Below are 18,581 nucleotides of genomic sequence, written 5' to 3' on the forward strand. Positions count from 1 at the left end.
AGGGGTTAGGGGAGTAATGCTGGAATAATGACACATATATAATACCTTAATCAATAAAGAAATTAAAAAAAATTAAAAAAGACAATGTATTGATATAATCATGGAGACAGATCAATGGAATAGAATAAGCCCACATACTTATGGTCAATTGATTTTGTTCAAAGGTGCTAAAGTAATTGAATGAGAGAAAGAATTGTTTTTCAACAAATGGTACTGGGACAATGGTATATCCATGAGTAAAATAAAAAAATTAATTTAGACTTATACTAGTCATGCAAACAAAAAGAACCTCAAAATTGATCATAGATCTAAAAAAGCTAAAATTATGAAACTTCCAAGGAAAACATGAGAAAATGCTTATATTCTTAAATTAGGGAAAATTTTCTTAGATATGACAACCAAAAGCACAATTCACAAATAAAAAAAATTATTATTTAGATTTCAAAATTTAAAACTTGGCTTTGAAAGTCATTTGGGTCGATGTTCAACCACTGAGCCACAATGACTGGGCAGTAATTAAATATTTTAATTTTTAAAATGTCAAACTGAAGAGAAAATTAGGGAAACTTATTTTTCATAAGCCAAATTCTGCCTATGTTCTATAATTCATTTTTTTTTTCTTTCTATAGTGTTTGTCTGGATCCTATCAAGAAGCTAAAACTTTGTTGAAATCCTACTTACAGCAGCATGGCTATGGCGCCTGGATTGTGAAATCTCCCTGTATAGAGCAATTTAGTATGTGAATTAGGCAATCCATTGTCACATTAAAAATCTTTTCTTTTTTTGGTGTGTTTTGACTAGTAAATTAAAAATATGTAATATTGGTGATTTTCAGCTTTCAAAATCAGAATCTTACAATGGCAGTGCCTAGAGATAGCTGAAAATTTTGTAAATATTCATGTCAAAGTACATTGAAGCATTAGGGTTTTGAAGTTTTAATTTTTAGAAAAATAATTACCTTATTATTGTAGCCATTTTGTATTTATTTTTACAAACATAAAAATAAATAAAGCCATTACCCTTTTTGCAGTTCAAGAGAAAATTCTTTCTTTTAAGTTTTTGTTTTAAAGCTATTCATACAGCAAAAGATATTAACATTGTGTCCTGGCATCTCACTTAACTTTTTAAAAATATATTTTTTATTATTGATTTCAAAGAGAGGAAGGGAGGGGAAGAGAGAGATAGAAACTTAAATGATGAGAGAGTATCATTGATTGCTGTCTCCTGTACTTTCCATGCTGAGGATCAAGCCCACAACCCGGGCAGGTGCCTGACCTGGAATTGAACCGTGACCTCCTGATTTATAAGTTGACGCTCAACCACTAAGCCACACCAGCCAGGCTCACTTATTTTTTTTCAATTAAAAATTAGAATCCAAGAATACAAATAATAATTTTTACTCATTTGTTGGTTAATTTAACAGACATTTGAGTGCCTAATATTTGTAATCACCATACTACGTGATAGTAAAAAGCTGTAACTAAAACACCATTTCTCATGCCAAACTGCACATGTAAATGCATAAAAATGTTAAACATGTTAGGGAATAATTTGATAAATGAGTTATTCTGATTAATAGAAGATTATCATAAATGCTTTTAAGATTGCTCATTTTCAGGTGTCCTATAAGATCCACCCAAATGTGAATTCTTTATAATAAGATTACTAAAAGATTGTTTAGCTTTATATTTGTTTATACAATTACAATGCTTAGATGAGAAGGGAAAGTTTAGTTACTCTTGAGTTAGAATATGTATCTGTAGTGAAGCTATGCATTTATTTCATACTTTAGCCTCTTCAACTTGTTCCTTAGTTTCAGTCACAGTTGAATTAATTAAACATTATTGGTTCTCAGACTTTATCCCTCTTAGCTTGAATCTTTATCAAATTTACTAGAGGTCCAGTGCATGAAATTTATGCACTGCTAGGTTCCCTAGGCCTTGCCGGCAATCATGACCAATTGGGGCCTTCCTTCCCCTAGCTACTGCCTGGGTCCTGCCTTCATTCTGCACCGCCTTGTGGTATTCAGTGCATGTATAGTGGGCGGTTGAACTCCTGAAGGGTTAATTTGCATATTAGCCCTTTATTATATAGGACTAGAGGCCCAGTGCACAAGATTTGTGCACAGGGGTGTGTGTCCCTCAGCCCTTCTTGTACCCTCTCCAATCTGGGACCCCTTGAAAGATATACGACTGCTGTTTAGGTCCGATCCCTACTGGACATCCCTCTCAAAATTTAGGACTGCAGGCTCCCAACTGCTTGCCTGCCTGCCTTATTGTCCCTAACCACTTCTGCCTGCCAGCTTTATTGCCCCTAACTTCCCTACCCTGCAGGCTTGGTCACCCCCAACTGCCCTCCCCTGCTGGCCTGATCGCCCACAAATGCCCTCCTTTGCAGGCCTGGTCCCTCCCAACTGCCCTCACCTGCTGGCCATCTTGTAGTGGCCATCTTGTGTCCACATGGGGGCAGGATCTTTGACCCATAGGGACAGCCATCTTGTGTGTTGGAGTGATGGTCAATTTGCATATTACTCTTTTATTAGATAGGATAGAGGCCTGGTGCAGGGGTGGGGGCCGGCTGGTTTGCCCTGAAGGGTGCCCTGGATCAGGGTGGGGGTTCCCTTGGGGTGTGGCGTGGCCTGGGCAGGGTGGCCTATGTTGGTTTGCAGACTAGCCATGCCCCCCCCCCCCCCCCCCCCCCCCCCCCCCCCGGCAACCCAAGCGGAGGCCCTGATATCTGGGATTTATTTATCATCTATAATTGAAACTTTGTAGCTTTGAGTGGAGCCCAGGGCCAGCCAGGAAGTTTGGCTTCCTCCATTGCTGGGGAAACCCAAGCCTCCTGCGGGCTCTGTGGCCACAGCCATTTTTGTTGGGATTTATTTTCTATAATTGAAACTTTGTAGCCTTGAACGGAGACCTGGGCTGGCCAGAGTGGGCAGAAAGCTTGGCTTCCTCCATTGCTGGTGGCAACCCAAGCCTCCTGTTCCAGCTGCATGGCTGTCTGCCATCTTGGTTGGGTTAATTTGCATATTTGCTCCTGATTGGCTGGTGGGCATGGCTTCTGGGTGTAGTGGAGTGGTGGTTAATTTGCATATTACTCTTTTATTAGTGTAGATAAACTTTATGCCACCCCATAGGAACTGTGATGATCTCTTATGAAGTTGATGTAGGGTTTTTTGTTTTCTTTTGGCAGTTTAGTTGAAGAATGTTAAAGTCATTCTGGAAAGATCTACATGTCTTTCAGTATACTAGATTTTATGCTTACTACTATTAGGTTGAACCATGTAAAACTGCCATTTTTTGATTAAAAAGATCAAATATGGTAACTTTCATGTGGGTCAACATAAATATACTATTAATAATTTTTATTTTTATCAATTAGATCACCACAACATGAGGAACTGTATTAAAGGGTCATGGCATTAAAAAGGTTGAGAACCACTGAATTAGATGATATTTATTAACCAATAAATTAGTATTCCTCCAAATTAGTATTCTTGAATATTTTCAGTCTCTCCTGAATTATTTCCTTCCACAGCAGATTTCCAGTCTTTGTTTCTGTTATTTTTTTATAGTTAACTTGCTTTTAAAAATGCAAGATCTTTCACCTTCTCTTGGCTTTTCACATTTATGGGTATTTTGCTTTGGATTGACACTTAAAAAATAAGGAAGAGTACCAAGTTAATACTTGCCTGTGAAAGTTTTGTCTCAGTAGTAAAGGCCCTATGTTAAACACTGCCATGAAAATCAGTAAAAGATAATTTATTTTCTCAAGAAATTTAATTTTAACAATAAGGAAAAGTGAATATGCCCAGCTGTTTTACAGGCAATTTAGTAAGTATCCCTTATTTATTCAACATATAGTCACAGTGTCTCTATGTGTTGTGTCTACTCAGTTATATGTACTGTTTTGGTTTAGAGAAAGATCATATCTAGAGAGGGGTATCAAGAGAGATTATGTAAAGGATAAAGGAGTTGGAATTTAGTAGAAGGCCATCATTTAGTGGAAAGGGCAGGAGATGGCTTGAAACCCATTGGCCTTTATGACTGTTTTAAGTTATTTAATCTTCTTAGCTTAGTTTTTCATTTATTGCAGGGATGAAATCGATACTAGAATATTATTTTTCAGGGTGGAAGCTTGTTAGAAAGGGCTCCAAGCTACCCTTCATCGAAGCAGCAATGTGTATGTTCTTTTATCTATTATGTAAAATTACATATACTAAATTACATATGCATAAGATGTTTTGCTTGATGAAAAGTAAACTACTAAATTCAGACTTCTAAACTTCTGAAGTTGTTAAAAAAACCACTAAACTAGTTGCATCTATAATAAATTGAAGTCCTTTTTAATTCGAAGGTTCTGTTACCTGAGCAAGCATTGAAGAATAGTTAAAATTTGTAAGGATGTAATAAAGATTAGAGGGGAAATGTCAGTCTTTGAGGCTAGAGAATAGAACTCTTGATGGAGACATTGAGAATTGAATCTAGCATTTTTTCTCAATTTTGGAGGCAGAAAGGGAGCTCTTGAAGAATTTTGTATAGGAAATGACATACATTCAAATGCACTCCACAACATTTTTTTGTTTACTTATGGAAATTTGCAAACATACAAAAGTAGAATAGTAAATGAATCCCCATGTACTAGTATCTATCACCAAACTCAATAATTATAAAAAAATGGCAATCTTGTTTGATATACACCTTTCCAAATTGGTTTATGTTAGAACAAATATCACATATTATTTCTTCTGAAGATACTGTAATATGTATCTGTAAAATGTGAAGACTCTTTAATGCCACATATGTATAACCACAATTCAGTTAGCACACCTGAAAAATAGTAATTCTCCCATTATCTCATGAGTTGTAGAGTGTTAGAACCAAGATCAAAATTACATATACTAAAATTTGTGTGTTTGTTAAGTATCTAGTAACCTATACATTTCTCACATTTTTCTCTTAATTTAGTTCTTGAAAAATGGGCTTTTGTTTGAAGTATCCCACAAACTCATTTTTGTTGCCTACATTTCCATGATGTCATTTAACATGATCTTTTGTCCTCTGTATTTCCTGAACCAATAGTTAAATCTAGAAGCTTTCAAAGTCAAGTTCAAAATTTTAGCAAGACTATTTCATAGTTAAATTATTAACATGAATGATGGATTATGAATGGAGATTTTAGTGTTGAGTCCCTTCAATGTTTGAAGAGTCTATGTGGGGCCAGGGACAGAGAGAGCCCTGGACAGTCAGATCTGGGCTTTGGCAGCCTGTTTTTACCCCCACATTCAGTAATTCCATTTTCTTATCTGTGCCATGAAACTTTTCAATAAAAAATATAGTTGTGTTCATCACGTATTAAGCCTATACAGGATAAAACAGACATTTCATCTGTTATAGAAACTTAGACTTTTTAAATTGGGAGGTATTTTTAGAAAATTTTATTTTGCACATGAAGTGATGTGAGCATTATTTTAAGAGAGTCTTCGATGAAACTTGTGAAAAATAATTTGACCATAATGTGTATGTGAAATATGGTAGGATTTTTTGTCAGACTTTATAACACTTAATGAAGGATCACTGTGAGTTACAAATGCAAGTTTTCTTTGAGAATGAGCTAAAATTGGTTTCTTTGATGTGAGAAAGGAGGAAGCATAAGAATTTCCTTTTTATAAATAGTTTGATCCTGATACATCCTATAAACTAACTTTAAACACAGTTTACTGCTCTATCACTGCTTGTGTTATAATAGTTGTCAGATATATTTGATTTTGTGTAGTGGTTTCAGTGGCACCAGAGGAGTACCCTCTGTCACTTCTTGTCCTAAGGAAGAAACCCACCACAGAACTCTGGTGGCACTGGGGTCCCTCTTACCTGTGCATTTCTCAGTGTCTTCCTGGGCAAGATAAGAAGACTGCACTACTCACCCATCCCAACACAGCCTTTCCCTGGCCTGTGCACTCTTCTACGGGGAGGCTCTGGTGCTTCAACATCATTCAAAGGGGCCACTTGGGAGTCTAAGCTTTAATCAACTATTAATGCCATTTGTAAGTTCTCATTAAATTCTGTATCCCAGGGAGTTTCATTAATCTCAGGTAAATCAGCCCAAACATGACTTATTTTCCATCCCCACTGACTAAACACTCTATTCCCCAGCAATGTTGAGATCTTAATGAGTCCCATTTTAGGCCTAGAGGCAATAAAAAATAAAAGCTGGTAAAGATGAGTTCTGGGGAAAATTGCTCTCACTTTGTGAGTCATTGGAATACTTTTAAGGAGAGGGATGTTTTTTACTCAGAAGGGACACAACTAAAGAAAGGAAAAGGGGCAAATGGGTATTCTCTGTGTCTACATCCGGCATCTTATTAGGGCTTCACTCCTTCCTGCCCTTCATGGGAGAGGCCTGGAGGGTCTAACTACATCTTTGCAGATCTTACATCAGGCTCTGCCCTCTGTCATGTATGTATACCCTATTACTACGGTAGAAATGGACTATTTTTTTGTATTTGAGTTTATTCTTCATTTAACTTTAAAAACACTACTATAGTTGAATATTAAAAACAATAGCAAGTAGTGAGTATATTACAGTCCTTCATTCATTCACTACTGCAAATAAAATTCCAGCAGTGAGTGTTAATCACTGGCCCCGTTAAGAAATCTGACACTGAACACTTCTAGGATGATATCATCCTCATATGCTTCTCCATTGACTTTGATCAAAGTCTACCAGTTCTACCTGGTCCATTTCATCAGTCTCTTCTACTTCCTTTCAGGTAGGAGTTCTTTCAGCAAAGAGTTTATCAGGGGAGAGAAAGCCATTCTCAGGAAAGTTTACCTTAAATTTGATGATTAGGTGATCCTTTTCATGTGGTCTATGATGAATTGGCATGCCTTCATTTAACACACATTTGATATCTTCATTCTTGACAATCTGACCTGGATGAAAGGAGATGACTATGGTTCGGTTGTCAGGAGTAGCAATTGGCTTTTAGAAGCCACACAATGCTTCAACCAGCAGTATGTTCATACAGATGAGAAGGTCTTCTCCTTGTTGCATAAAAACAGCATGGTCTTTTCTGACCTAAAACAATGATACTATCTCCTGGCTCCAGTCTTGGTTCTTGGTCTTCTTCGCCATGAAATGTTATCTTCTGGCCCAAACCGGCTTGGCTCAGTGGATAGAGCATCTGCCTGCAGACTGAAAGGTCCTATGTTAGATTCTGGTCAAGGGCATGTACCTTAGTTGCGGGCACATCCCCAGTAGGGGTGTGCAAAAGGCAGCTGACCCATGATTCTCTTTCATCGATGTTTCTAACTATCCCTCTCTCTTCCTCTCTGTAAAAAATCAATAAAATATATTTTAAAAATGTTATCTTCTGACCACCTTTCATGCCTTTATCAATATGTACTTCTACAATCTTCTCTCGAACTATCTTCCTTCCGTTGCAGCTTTTACATCCATCTTTAGGACTGAACCATTCCCCATGGCCCTGGTACTCCATGGTCCCAGACTGAATTTGCTGAACCATTCCAGGTTCTATTTGGTGATTTCTTATTTTCATTCCAGTACCTCAGCAATTAAGATAGCACTCTACTGTTCCTTTCTTACCACCTCAGCCTTCACATTTGTCACAAATCACATCCTTTTGCAGAGCTAGTTTTCTTGTTGCACCATTATATGAATCATCTAAGTTTACTGAGAGCTGATGACAACATTTTTTACCTCTCCTTTCTCTCTCTACTTTCCTCCTCCAAAAAACATATCAAAGATGTCTATGGGAGATCCAAAACCAGCACCTGCTCCACCTTCCTTTAATTGCCTGTTCTCCTCTTTTGTCATATGATTCCCTTTGCATCAGAGCACTTCATAAGCTTCAGAAATCTGTTTAAACTTCTCTCCATTTGGATTCTTATCAGGTGGTACTTCAAGGCCAGCTACTGTAAGCCTTTTTCTTTTAAGATATATTTTTCTTTTCTTTTCTTTTTTTTTTAAATATACTTTATTGATTTTGTACAGAGAGGAAGGGAGAGAGATAGAGAGCTAGAAACATCGATGAGAGAGAGTCATCGATCAGCTGCCTCTTGCACACCCCCTACTGGGGATATGCCCGCAACCAAGGTACATGCCCTTGACCGGAATCGAACCCGGGACCCTTCAGTCCCCAAGCCGACGCTCTATCCATTGAGCCAAACCGGTCTCGGCATAAGATATATTTTTCATTATTTCAGAGAGAAAGGGACAGGGAGAGAAAGAGAACGAAACTGATTTAAGAGCAGCATTGATTGGCTGCCTCCTGCACCTTCCACACGGGGGATCAAGCCCACAACCCAGGCATGTGCCCTGAGTGGGAATCAAACTGACCTCCTGATTCATAGGTCAACTCTCAACCACTGAGCTATGCCAGTCAGGCTGTAAATCTTTTTCAGTTCTTCCTGGGTGACATTGGGTTTGACTTCCAAAATATCATAGTAAGTGGTTTCTTTTACCATTTTTGACAGCTGGTGAGTGGCCCAAGGCTAAGGTGACCAGACGTCCAAACATCGGGACTTTTTTTTAAAATGCTGCGGGACGCGGGACAAATTGTTAAAAATCGGGACTGTCCCATCAAAAGCGGATGTCTGGTCACCTTACCCAAGGCAGATGTGGAGGAGCTGGAAAGAGCACGTTGCTCTAGAAATGGAATATTTAAAAACTGCCAATGAGGACTTCCATGGATGTTTTTAAGTGTATATTCATAACTTTAATTTTAAGAATCTAGGCAACAATTGCAATTTTCATAACTATTGTTGCTGTAACAAATGTCATAGCCTTGGATCTCACAGCACCTTGCTCTCCTGCATTTCATTCTATGCTACTATTGATTATAATTAGGATGCTATTGCATTCCATAGATTTTCCATGTCATATTACCTTTGTGGTCCTTGACTATATGAACAATCCTGACCCAGGAGCCTATTTGAGAGTTTATTTCATGGTGCTATTTCCGGTACAATTACTGTGTCTGCGTCAGGAAACAGCATACTCATAATAATTCAAGGAGGATCTCATAAAGAGATGATTTACTAAGTAGGGTTCAGGGAAACTATGAGGGAGAGTACAGTACCTGGAGCTGGTAAGAGTAGAAGTGCAGCACGCCTGGCTTAAAAGGAGGAGTGGAAAGAAAAGTTAGCAGAACCCAGAGGGAAAAAATCTTGAGAGAGCCACCTTGGCTGAAAGGCACAACCACTCCATGGGGAAAATCGGGAATCTTTTTATCCCTCCCATTTCCCACCAGGGTTCCCCAGTGGCAGGACCCCGTGGAAAGCCAGCAGGTCGGGAGACTCCTGAGGGCAGAGGACAATGTGTAAGATGTTGGGAAATGGATGGAGAGACACTTCAATTATCTGAAGAGGTTCAAGAATGTTTATGTTTAGCATCTTGTTTGTGGAGATATAAAATCATATAATTTGATGAGGTTTTCTCAGACTAGAACTAAGGAACTGATCAGCTTATGGTAGGAAAAAGCAAGAGCTTTGAGAAGCCCATTTTCTTATTCCACATACGTTCCAGGGGAAAGGATCTTAGCTGTCTTTTGAGGTCAGAGAAGTAATTTGGAAATATTTTAGTGATTACTCTGTTCTTGTTATTATTCATCACCTTTATTAAATAATTTTATGAATTGAACCACGTATACATTATATTTAATAATTCAATATAAAAATAAATACTTTGGGTTAAATAATTTATGTATATTTTAGAGCCCTTAGGGCTTACATAAAGAATCTTAAAAGATCCATATTTATTATCTGAAAACGAAGAATAATAATTACAAAAGGTAGCAAACCATACATCAAAAAATAAATATAAATTTTAAATATTTAAATAAATAGAAAGCCCTGATAACATTTTAAGTGGGAAGCACTTAAGTCAGTGTTGAGAAGATTCTTTGACAAAAGGTAATCCACTTGTTCAGGAAGTCTACGATGTTCACCGCCTCATCATCATCCTCACAGTTGAGTCCCGTTTCAGGTCCCTAAAACACAAAAATTATAATTATTTTTTTAGTTCAGGGTGGTTTACCTTAGATATAATTATTCTCGAAGTACTACAAGTTTATGGCCTTTATATTTAAGGAGATTAAACATATTAATCTCATTTTCTTGAAATGATTAAATTGGTGTGCTGAAATTATACTGTATGACACCAAGTGTTAGTAACACACAAGCTGAGGTTGTTAATCCTGTCAATCTTAAGGAACACAAGATTTTCCCCCTTTAATTACATACCAATAAGCATTTTTGTTGTTGTTGTTAGTCTTTACTAGAGGATATTTTTTGCATTGATTTTTAAAGCAAGTAGAAGGGAGATGGGTGGGAGAAGAGAGAGGGAGTGAGAGAGAGACATTGATGTGAGAGATAAACATCTATTGGTTGCCTCCCACACATATGCCAGCTGGGGACAGGGAATGAACCTGCAACGGAGATACAGGTACATGCTCTGGACCAAATCAACCCATGACCCTTTGGTTCTCAGGCTGATGCTCTAAGCATGGAGCCACACCCACCAAGTAAGCATTTTTTGTTGTTGTTAATCTTCACCTGAGGATATTTTTCCATTGATTTTTAGAGAGAATGGGAGGAAAAGAAACAGAGAGAGTCACATCAATTGGTTGCCTTCTGCACAGGATTAAGCTTGCAACTGAGGTACATGCCCTTGCCTGGAATCAAACTAGGGACCCTTCAGTTCATGGATGACGCTCTGTCTACTGAGCCAAACCATGTAGGGCCAAGTAAGCATTTTAAATGAAATCAGGTCTAAACAAATATTTCATTAAATGTATGCAAAATCAAGTTTTTAACCCTCCTTTCCTCTGGGTTTAAATCTATATAGGTTACATGTGTGCAGTACCAGTGACATACACATTATACTTTCTTTTTTAAACCTCAAGTCTCCTGTTTTTCTATTTGAATGAATCTCTACATATTTTACCCCTAGTGAGATAGAGCCAGTCAAGAATAAGTCAGGACAAGTTTTTGTTTGGGGGTAATTAATTTTTTTGTTTTTTGTTTTTAGTGTTTGTTTTTTTTTTAATTGTTTGAAGTATTACAAATAGTAGTACATATGTCTCCTCCCCCCCACCCTTGACCTCCTCCCAGCTTCCCCTACCCCCCACATATACCTTCACCTGCCCCCTCTCCCCCCCCCCCCCCGCCCCATGTCTTGTATCCATTGGTTATGTTTATATGCATGCATACAAGTCCTTTGGTTGATTTCTTAAAGCCCCCCCCCCCCAACCTCCCTTGCCTTCCTGCTACAGTTTGACAGTCTGTTCAATGGTTCCTTATCTCTATAACTATTTTCCCCCCATTTCTTTTCTTTGAAAATTCTTGCAACTGCTGACTAGAAATAAACATATAATAACAATAAAATAAACAATAAACAATAAAGTAAACATATAATAACAATAAAAAGTTTGAGTCCCAATTTCAATGTCTTTTGGGGGTAATTTGTGTGAAAAAGTTTCATAAATAGTCATTACCACGCCCGTTCCCCCCCCCCCCCCCACACACACACACACAACTACTCTCAGTAAAAGACCAACTTTTGAAAGCATAAACATTGGAAATTTTGTTTTGTGAACTGACTTTTTGGAAATTAACTTCCTCTGCCAATAGGAGCTATTTCAACTTTGCCTTTAGCTGACAAAGTCGGAAAATATTCTGATATATAGTAAGATAAAAGAGGGCTTTTTAATTTTGAAGTCATACCTATCCTGGGAACATAACCTAGTGAGATAAAGTATCTATGCCCTTTAAATAAACTGTTGTACTGTTACATACTTTTTTACATACAATTAAATATTATAACCTCTTAGAGGGTGAGATTTTTTAAAATATCAGGCTTTTGAAACTTGGAGTCTCTGATTTTCACATAATTTTCTCTTAATTTTGCATCAAGAATTTAGTTAGTTATCTGATACTGGTAAAAAAAAATTAGAGCATACCTTTTAACATAGATGAGAAACAGTCTATCAATGTCTAGATGACATTGCTCTCAATGTATTTTTAAAGAATTAAATGAAAGTAATAGTCTACTAATAAAATGACTTCTATTCAGAAACAATTAGAGTTAATATTTTTAGAACCTTGGTTATACTATCATTAAAATTACACTGTTTATTTAGGAAACCTATTAACTCATGAATTTTGTACTTTGGCAGATTGGATGAAAAAAAGAGACATGAATCTCTCTTACATCACCTGAGTCCCTTATATATTTCATGCTTCCTCTGCGTTTAAAAATATGTAAGGTTTTGAAAGTATTGCCTCTTAATAACGAGTTAATTGTCTAATCCATTGGCTATTTTAATGGTTGCTGATTTTTAAACCAATCTCTTAGTTCTTATACCAGTGGTAGGGAAACCCCTTTTAAAAGGCCTTTTAGATAATCAGTGTTGGTAAATCTGGAAAATGACCTGAAGGAATTAAAAAAATACATAATCAAAACTGCTTTCTGCGACATTCAGTTCAGTTTTTTCTCCTATTCTCAGTATTGTGTTAATGTGAGGGGTGACTGCAGGGCAGGAGATTGTACCTGTGTGGATGGTGGGTGGAAACCTTCTGGCTCTTACCCTTATACCTTATTCTTTTTTTTTTTTTTAAATATATTTTATTGATTTTTTCAGAGAGGAGGAGAGAGGGATAGAGAGCTAGAAACATCGATGAGAGAGAAACATTGACCAGCTGCCTCTTGCACACCCCCTACCAGGGATGTGCCCGCAACCAAGGTACATGCCCTTGACCGGAATCGAACCTGGGACCTTTCAGTCTGCAGATCGACGCTCTACCACTGAGCCAAACCGGTTTTGGCCCCTTATACCTTATTCTTCCCAGCTCTACATTGTATCACCTAACACACAAATGATTCGTGCTCACAATGGACTTAAAATGTATGAGCACCTCACAAACACCAAAAATGCTATATTACTCTAAAATGCCCCTCCCCTCCATCGATTTTCTTCCCAGGTGAGCAAGTGAAGTATCCCTTACCTTCAGTTTCTGAGCGAGTACAATGACATTGCTCATTAATTCCGTGATATTGCTCAAGCTGTTACTTTGATCTAACTTTAGCACTTCCTTTAGATCTTCACATTCTTTGACTAGACACTGCAGATGTTTTAATTCTGTGACCTGGAATAATAAAAATAATTATTAGGTTAGTTTACCTTGACTCAAAAGTCAATCAACATACCCTCAAACTTATTAAGAGTAGCAGGACATAGTTTCTACCACTCTCTCTGTTCTCAGCATTACTGTCAAGTTAGACCAATAGAGTTTACATAAGACTGGAAAAACTAGAGGTCAGCTACCCACGATTAGAAATTGTTAGTTAACAAATAATCATTAATTTCAGCTTAATTTGGTTTTGCAAAAAGGAAACATTTCTGCATCTAATTGCAAGTCATAGATATAGGCTGAATTATTAAGACCAGAGTAGGAATGCGGAAGTATGGGTCACAGTCTATGATTCTAGTATTTCATGGTTTAAGAGGTGAGAGTCATGAAATGTTAGGACAGAAGGAGCTCTTGGATGCCATCGATCACAGTCCAACATTTTATACATTAGCCATTGTAACTGTGTATGAGACTGGCTTTCAAAATAGCAAGTCACATATAACTGCATCTTAATTGTTTACTTTTCTATAATAAGTACATTAAGCATTTTAAAAATGATTTGTACCAACCAAATAAAACATTGCAATATTTGAAGTATTTTTGAATGGGCCTTCTGATTTAGACATACACACATAATGATAATATTTCACACTTCTATGGTACCTTGTAATTTCAAAGTATTTTCTCCTAAATAAGTCCATTTAAATCTCACAGCCACACTTTGAGATAGGCAATGCAGTGTTATCTTCATGTTACAAATAAGGAAAGTAAATCTCAGATTTTGTGTTCTTCCAAGGACACATGGCCAGGAGGAGCCAGGATTAAGTTTCACTTTTATCTTTTTAGCATTAACCCAGAATCTTTAGAATTAAATGTTTTTATCATTTACTGAAATCTTTTAGAAAGATTGGAATGGTTGTAAAATGAACAAGTGAATGGAGTTTATCATATCACTTTGGTTTCAAATAGATCTTGAGTTGTCATTTAGAAACTGTTAGATTTCAAAGAATCTACCACCCTCTAAACTATGCACACATCTCATGTTATCTTTCTAGCAATCTTCAGAGGGAGAGGTAGCACTGCACCATACAGGTCTTACAACATTTCATCTGCTGGCCTCTCAACTTGCTACTGCAGGTTCTACAAGTTCAAGGCTGGAGTTTTCAGCATGGGCAACTTGGAGTTAGTTCCCTTAGAAAAGTCTAGAATCTTTAAGTTGCTGGAGGTAAGAGGTTTGTGTTTCTGATTCAGTTGGAGGAAATCACTAAATTATTTCCTTTTCATCTTTTAAAAGAGTAGCTTGAATCATAACTTGAGTAAATAAGAGGCAGATCAATGGAATTGCATCTATGATCCTTTAAGTCCTATCTCCGCGCCCCCCCACCGGCTTGGATTCCTAGCACTGGTTTTGCCTGTTCTCTGTTGAACCACATAGCTATAAGCAGCCTCTCTTAGCAATAGGGGCCTGGATGATCTATGCTTATTTAACTACCTGGATCCCAAAACAACCAAATGGAGCTTTAAATTTGGAAAATGAATCTTCTAGTGTAAGTCTGTAGGCCTATTGACATAGAAGATGTTTAAGTCCACAATTGTACTTTATGCTCCCCAGGGAGAATTTTGCCTTTACTCTTTAGAACTAATAATAGCAAATGCTTGTATGGTGTTCACTATATGCCAGATGCATGTAGGGAGTCCTTTACATTTATGCATTCATCCTCACAGAACTATATGAAGTATGTACAGTTATTCACAGATGTAGACAAGAAACAGTCACAAAGAGATCTGGTACCTGCCCAAATTCACAAAAGCTAGGACATGCTAAAGCTGATATTTCAGTTCAGATCTGGCCCTCAGGTTTATGCTATGGATTAGTGCTATGTTGCCTCTCAAAGGCAGACTCAGAGATTTCTCTTAGGACCGTGGTCGGCAAACTGCGGCTCCTGAGCCACATGCGGCTCTTTGGTACCTTGATTGTGGCTTTTCCACAAAATGCCACAGCCTGGGTGAGTCAATTTTGAAGAAGTGGCATAAGAAGAAGTTTAAGTTTAAAAAATTTGGCTCTCAAAAGAAATTTCAATCGTTGTACTGTTGATATTTGGCTCTGTTGACTAATGAGTTTGCTGACCACTGTCCTAGGACACAGGATTTATTTTAAAGTGGGCTGCTCTGATGTTAGTTTTGGTAATTTTCATGATAAAAGTACATAATAGATATCTAAAGAGTTTTACATTTTCAAATGAAGCAGTAAATTCACATAAACAAATTCACATTTGTTTTAAAAACTGTCCCAGCAATGAAATGAGAATATTATTATTATTTTCTCCCCAACCCCTTTTCCTCCAGATACAAACAAGGACATCTAAAAAATATATAGGCAAAGCCATTTTACAAAAGCCCCATTATCAAACCTGGATGTATATATTTAAAAATATTGACGTTACTAATACTTTTTCTCAGGTGAGATGCCATTAATATAATCAGTGTGCAAATTTCCACTTTACTTTGCATCTTAATAAAACACAAAATGAACTTAGAAAGTTGTACTTACATTCCTGGGCATGTACAACTCAAACCTGAGCATTATGGGGAGATTGAAGTTCTTGTCATTCTGAGAAAACAAAACAGACTGTTATTACAAAGTGTACTCCAGGCAGAAAAGTTAAAGGGAGTCATTTTAGCAAACAAGAGATAGACATACCCTGACACCATTCAGAAGCTGCTGTAGATCCAGTATCAGGTGCTCCAGCTGCTGCTGTGTTTCCTGGCTGGAGCTTGAGGTAGGTGCACCGTCTGCGATGAATGCTAGAGTTAATGCAATACAAATCAAGAAGTGCATCTTGTACATTGTGGCAGGAGGTGAGGTTGATGCCAGTAGTGGTTAGAGAGCTGATAGAGAGCTCTTGAGCAAAAGGAGCAATTTATACCCTTAATTCTGGAAAAATATCATGGGGGTGTCAAAATATTTTACATATTACACATATTTTCAAAGGCTTTACCTGTGTGGCAAAAAGCATTACCTTTATTTTTCCTCTTCTGATGACTCTTTGGAATTTCTTTAAACCCCCGTGAGCTGACTGAATGGATGTAGGTGAAATCCCTCTTGGTTACAGTAGCCCACACTTCTGTGGCAGTTCCAATGCATATGCCTCACGCCTTCTGTATGAAACAGTTTTTCCTTCTCTTTCATTAAGGGGGTGGAGAGACAAAAGTAGCTCATGAAAATGTTCTCTTTGTTGTAAAACTACGCTGAACATGTGGCTCACCCTGTTGTGGTGGACGAGAGCTGGAGCAAATAGTTGAAAAGAATAAATGTTTAGATTTGTTGATTAGACAGGAAGAATATTGGTTTCCTGTTTCAGGATGGTTTTGCCTTTTTATCTACACAATGCCTGAGCTAATGCATATAACATGATAGATTACTTCTTACATAATAAGCTAGAGAAATACTAAGATTAGGATAGTATTATGGTCATTGATCTTGATATACTGTTTTCTGCTGTTTTAATTTGAACATGTTTTTTGTATCTGTTTAAATCTCCTATTATCTGCTGTACTTTTAAAAAACATACAGTGTTCAATAAATAAATATTCAAAACACATCCAAGGGTACTGATGTGTGTGTGCATGTGCGTGGCAAATTTATTTTTGCTGGGCACCAAGGGAATATAAGAAGAGTTGCAATGTTGCCCTAGCAGGTTTGGCTCAATGGATAAGCATCGGCCTGCGGACTGAAGGGTCCCAGGTTCGATTCCGGTCAAGGGCATGTACCTTGGTCGGGGCACATCCCCAGTAGGGGGTGTGCTGGAGGTAGCTGATTGATGTTTCTCTCTTATCAATGTTTTTAATTCTCTCTCTCCCTCTCTGTAAAAAAAAATCAATAATATATATATATTTTTAAAAAAGAGTAGCAATGTTGCCATACTTGAGAATGCTTTTCTTCCCCTTGGTTTTTCAGGGACCACCTGAGCTATTAAATCCTCCCTCCCCCACCATGTACCTTTCTTCTCTCTCTTTCTCCCCTCCTCCCTCCCTCCCTACCTCCATCCTTCCCTCCCTCCCTTTCTCTCTCCCTCTCTCCCTTCTTCCCTCCCTCCCTCTCTTCCTCTCTCTTTTACACACACACACACACACACACACACACACCTACCCACACACACACACACACTGCTTATATTTCTTTCAATATGAGACAGAAAAAAAAAGGCATAACAATAGGGATCCCAAGTTTGTCTGTCTGAAGGAAGATTACTGACTGGGATTTTTGCATGCCATTGCACTTTCTTTAGGAGAAAGATACTAGGATCTGGCCAGCATCCCCTGTACAATACTGGTCCATTCAGTGTGGCTGGGTTAAGGAAGGCATGGTAGTCAGTAACCTAGGAGTAACCTAAGTGGGCTGTGGGGTGGGTGTGTTTGTGTGTGTGCTTTGTGGAGTGAGAGCAGTCTTTGGAGCTGGAGTACCTGGGCTCATTTATTACAAGATGATGCTTATTACAAGCAGCAGCCAGAATTCAGTAACAGAAGTTGTTAAGAGGGATATTCATGCTCATTCCTGGAACATCTTTATGAAAAAATGAGTGAACTATTACAAACAATTGTGACAAATACAGAAAAGTTTGCACTCAAAAGTACAGATGCTAGTTTTATAATAGACTTTCCATGTATCTTATGTAAACTGATCCATATTTTCCAGTTTTATGTTTTCACCTCTACTAGATTTTCATTTGTCCTCTAAAGTTCCTGGGACACTGAGTGTAGCATAATCATTTTGAAATAAAGTCAGTATTTTTTTAGTTGGTAGACTGAAGAGGATATGCAGTATAATGTACTGTATGAAGAATGGGATAGGTCTAGACTTCTAATTTCAACTGGGGAGAATCCATGATGATTCAGTTCTCTCCTTTGTCAAAGAGAAAAGTAAGCCCTCCATTTTTTAAAAAGCATTTTTAAAAAATTGATTTTTGTAAGAGAGAGAAAGGGAGAGTGAGAGAGATAGAGAAACATTGATGTGGAAGCATAATATCAATTGGCTGCCTCCTGCATGCACCTAGCCCTCTACTGGGAACTGAGCCTGCAATGTGGGCATGTGCTCTGACCAGGAATGTAACTGGCAACCCTTCAGTGCATGAGATGAAACCCACCCAACTGAGCCACATTGGCTGGAGCTAACTCCTCCATTTCTACTACCATACTTATTGCATGTCTAGTTTTTAAAAAATACACACACACACACACACACACACCGTATTTTCCGGCGTATAAGACGACTACTGTGTTCTAGTAAAAAGCCTGCTCAGATTGGCCGGAGTCAGAGAGGCAGTCTATTAAAAAAAGAACTGGTGTTGCCTCGGAAGTGGGGGGTAGTCTTATACAGTGAATATAGGCCTAAACCTATGTTTTAACTGTAAAATTAGGGGGTCGTCT

At 37.8% G+C, this 18,581-nt stretch overlaps 2 protein-coding genes and 1 pseudogene across 3 annotated transcripts in view; 1 reads left to right on the plus strand and 2 right to left on the minus strand.

Annotated features, from left to right (window-relative positions):
- Positions 1-743, plus strand: part of ADAD1 (adenosine deaminase domain containing 1) — a gene marked incomplete at its 3' end in the record, with an annotated part of 36,833 nt that extends 36,090 nt beyond the window's left edge. The window contains exon 12 of the mRNA XM_084886634.1: positions 630-743. Coding sequence (XP_084742760.1) covers positions 630-743 — 114 coding nt within the window. The remainder of the gene's footprint in view (positions 1-629) is intronic.
- A 5,905-nt stretch (positions 744-6,648) lies between these two features.
- On the minus strand, positions 6,649-8,489 carry LOC311623969 (dnaJ homolog subfamily A member 1-like; annotated as a pseudogene). Its single transcript has 3 exons — positions 8,382-8,489; positions 7,373-7,934; positions 6,649-7,147 (listed from the first exon to the last, which is right to left on the minus strand). The product of its transcript is annotated as a dnaJ homolog subfamily A member 1-like (transcript).
- Positions 8,490-9,901: 1,412 nt separating this feature from the next.
- IL2 (interleukin 2) lies at positions 9,902-16,002 on the minus strand (the record flags this gene model as incomplete). The annotated part of the gene is made up of 4 exons (XM_084883825.1): positions 9,902-10,012; positions 13,029-13,169; positions 15,706-15,765; positions 15,856-16,002. The coding sequence occupies 4 exons, from the start codon at positions 16,000-16,002 to the stop codon at positions 9,902-9,904; spliced, it is 459 nt and encodes a 152-aa protein (XP_084739951.1).
- Positions 16,003-18,581: the final 2,579 nt, after the last annotated feature.

This window comes from Pipistrellus hanaki (genome assembly GCF_964339955.1).
Source record: "Pipistrellus hanaki genome assembly, chromosome: 5".
Taxonomy (NCBI): Eukaryota; Metazoa; Chordata; class Mammalia; order Chiroptera; family Vespertilionidae; genus Pipistrellus; species Pipistrellus hanaki.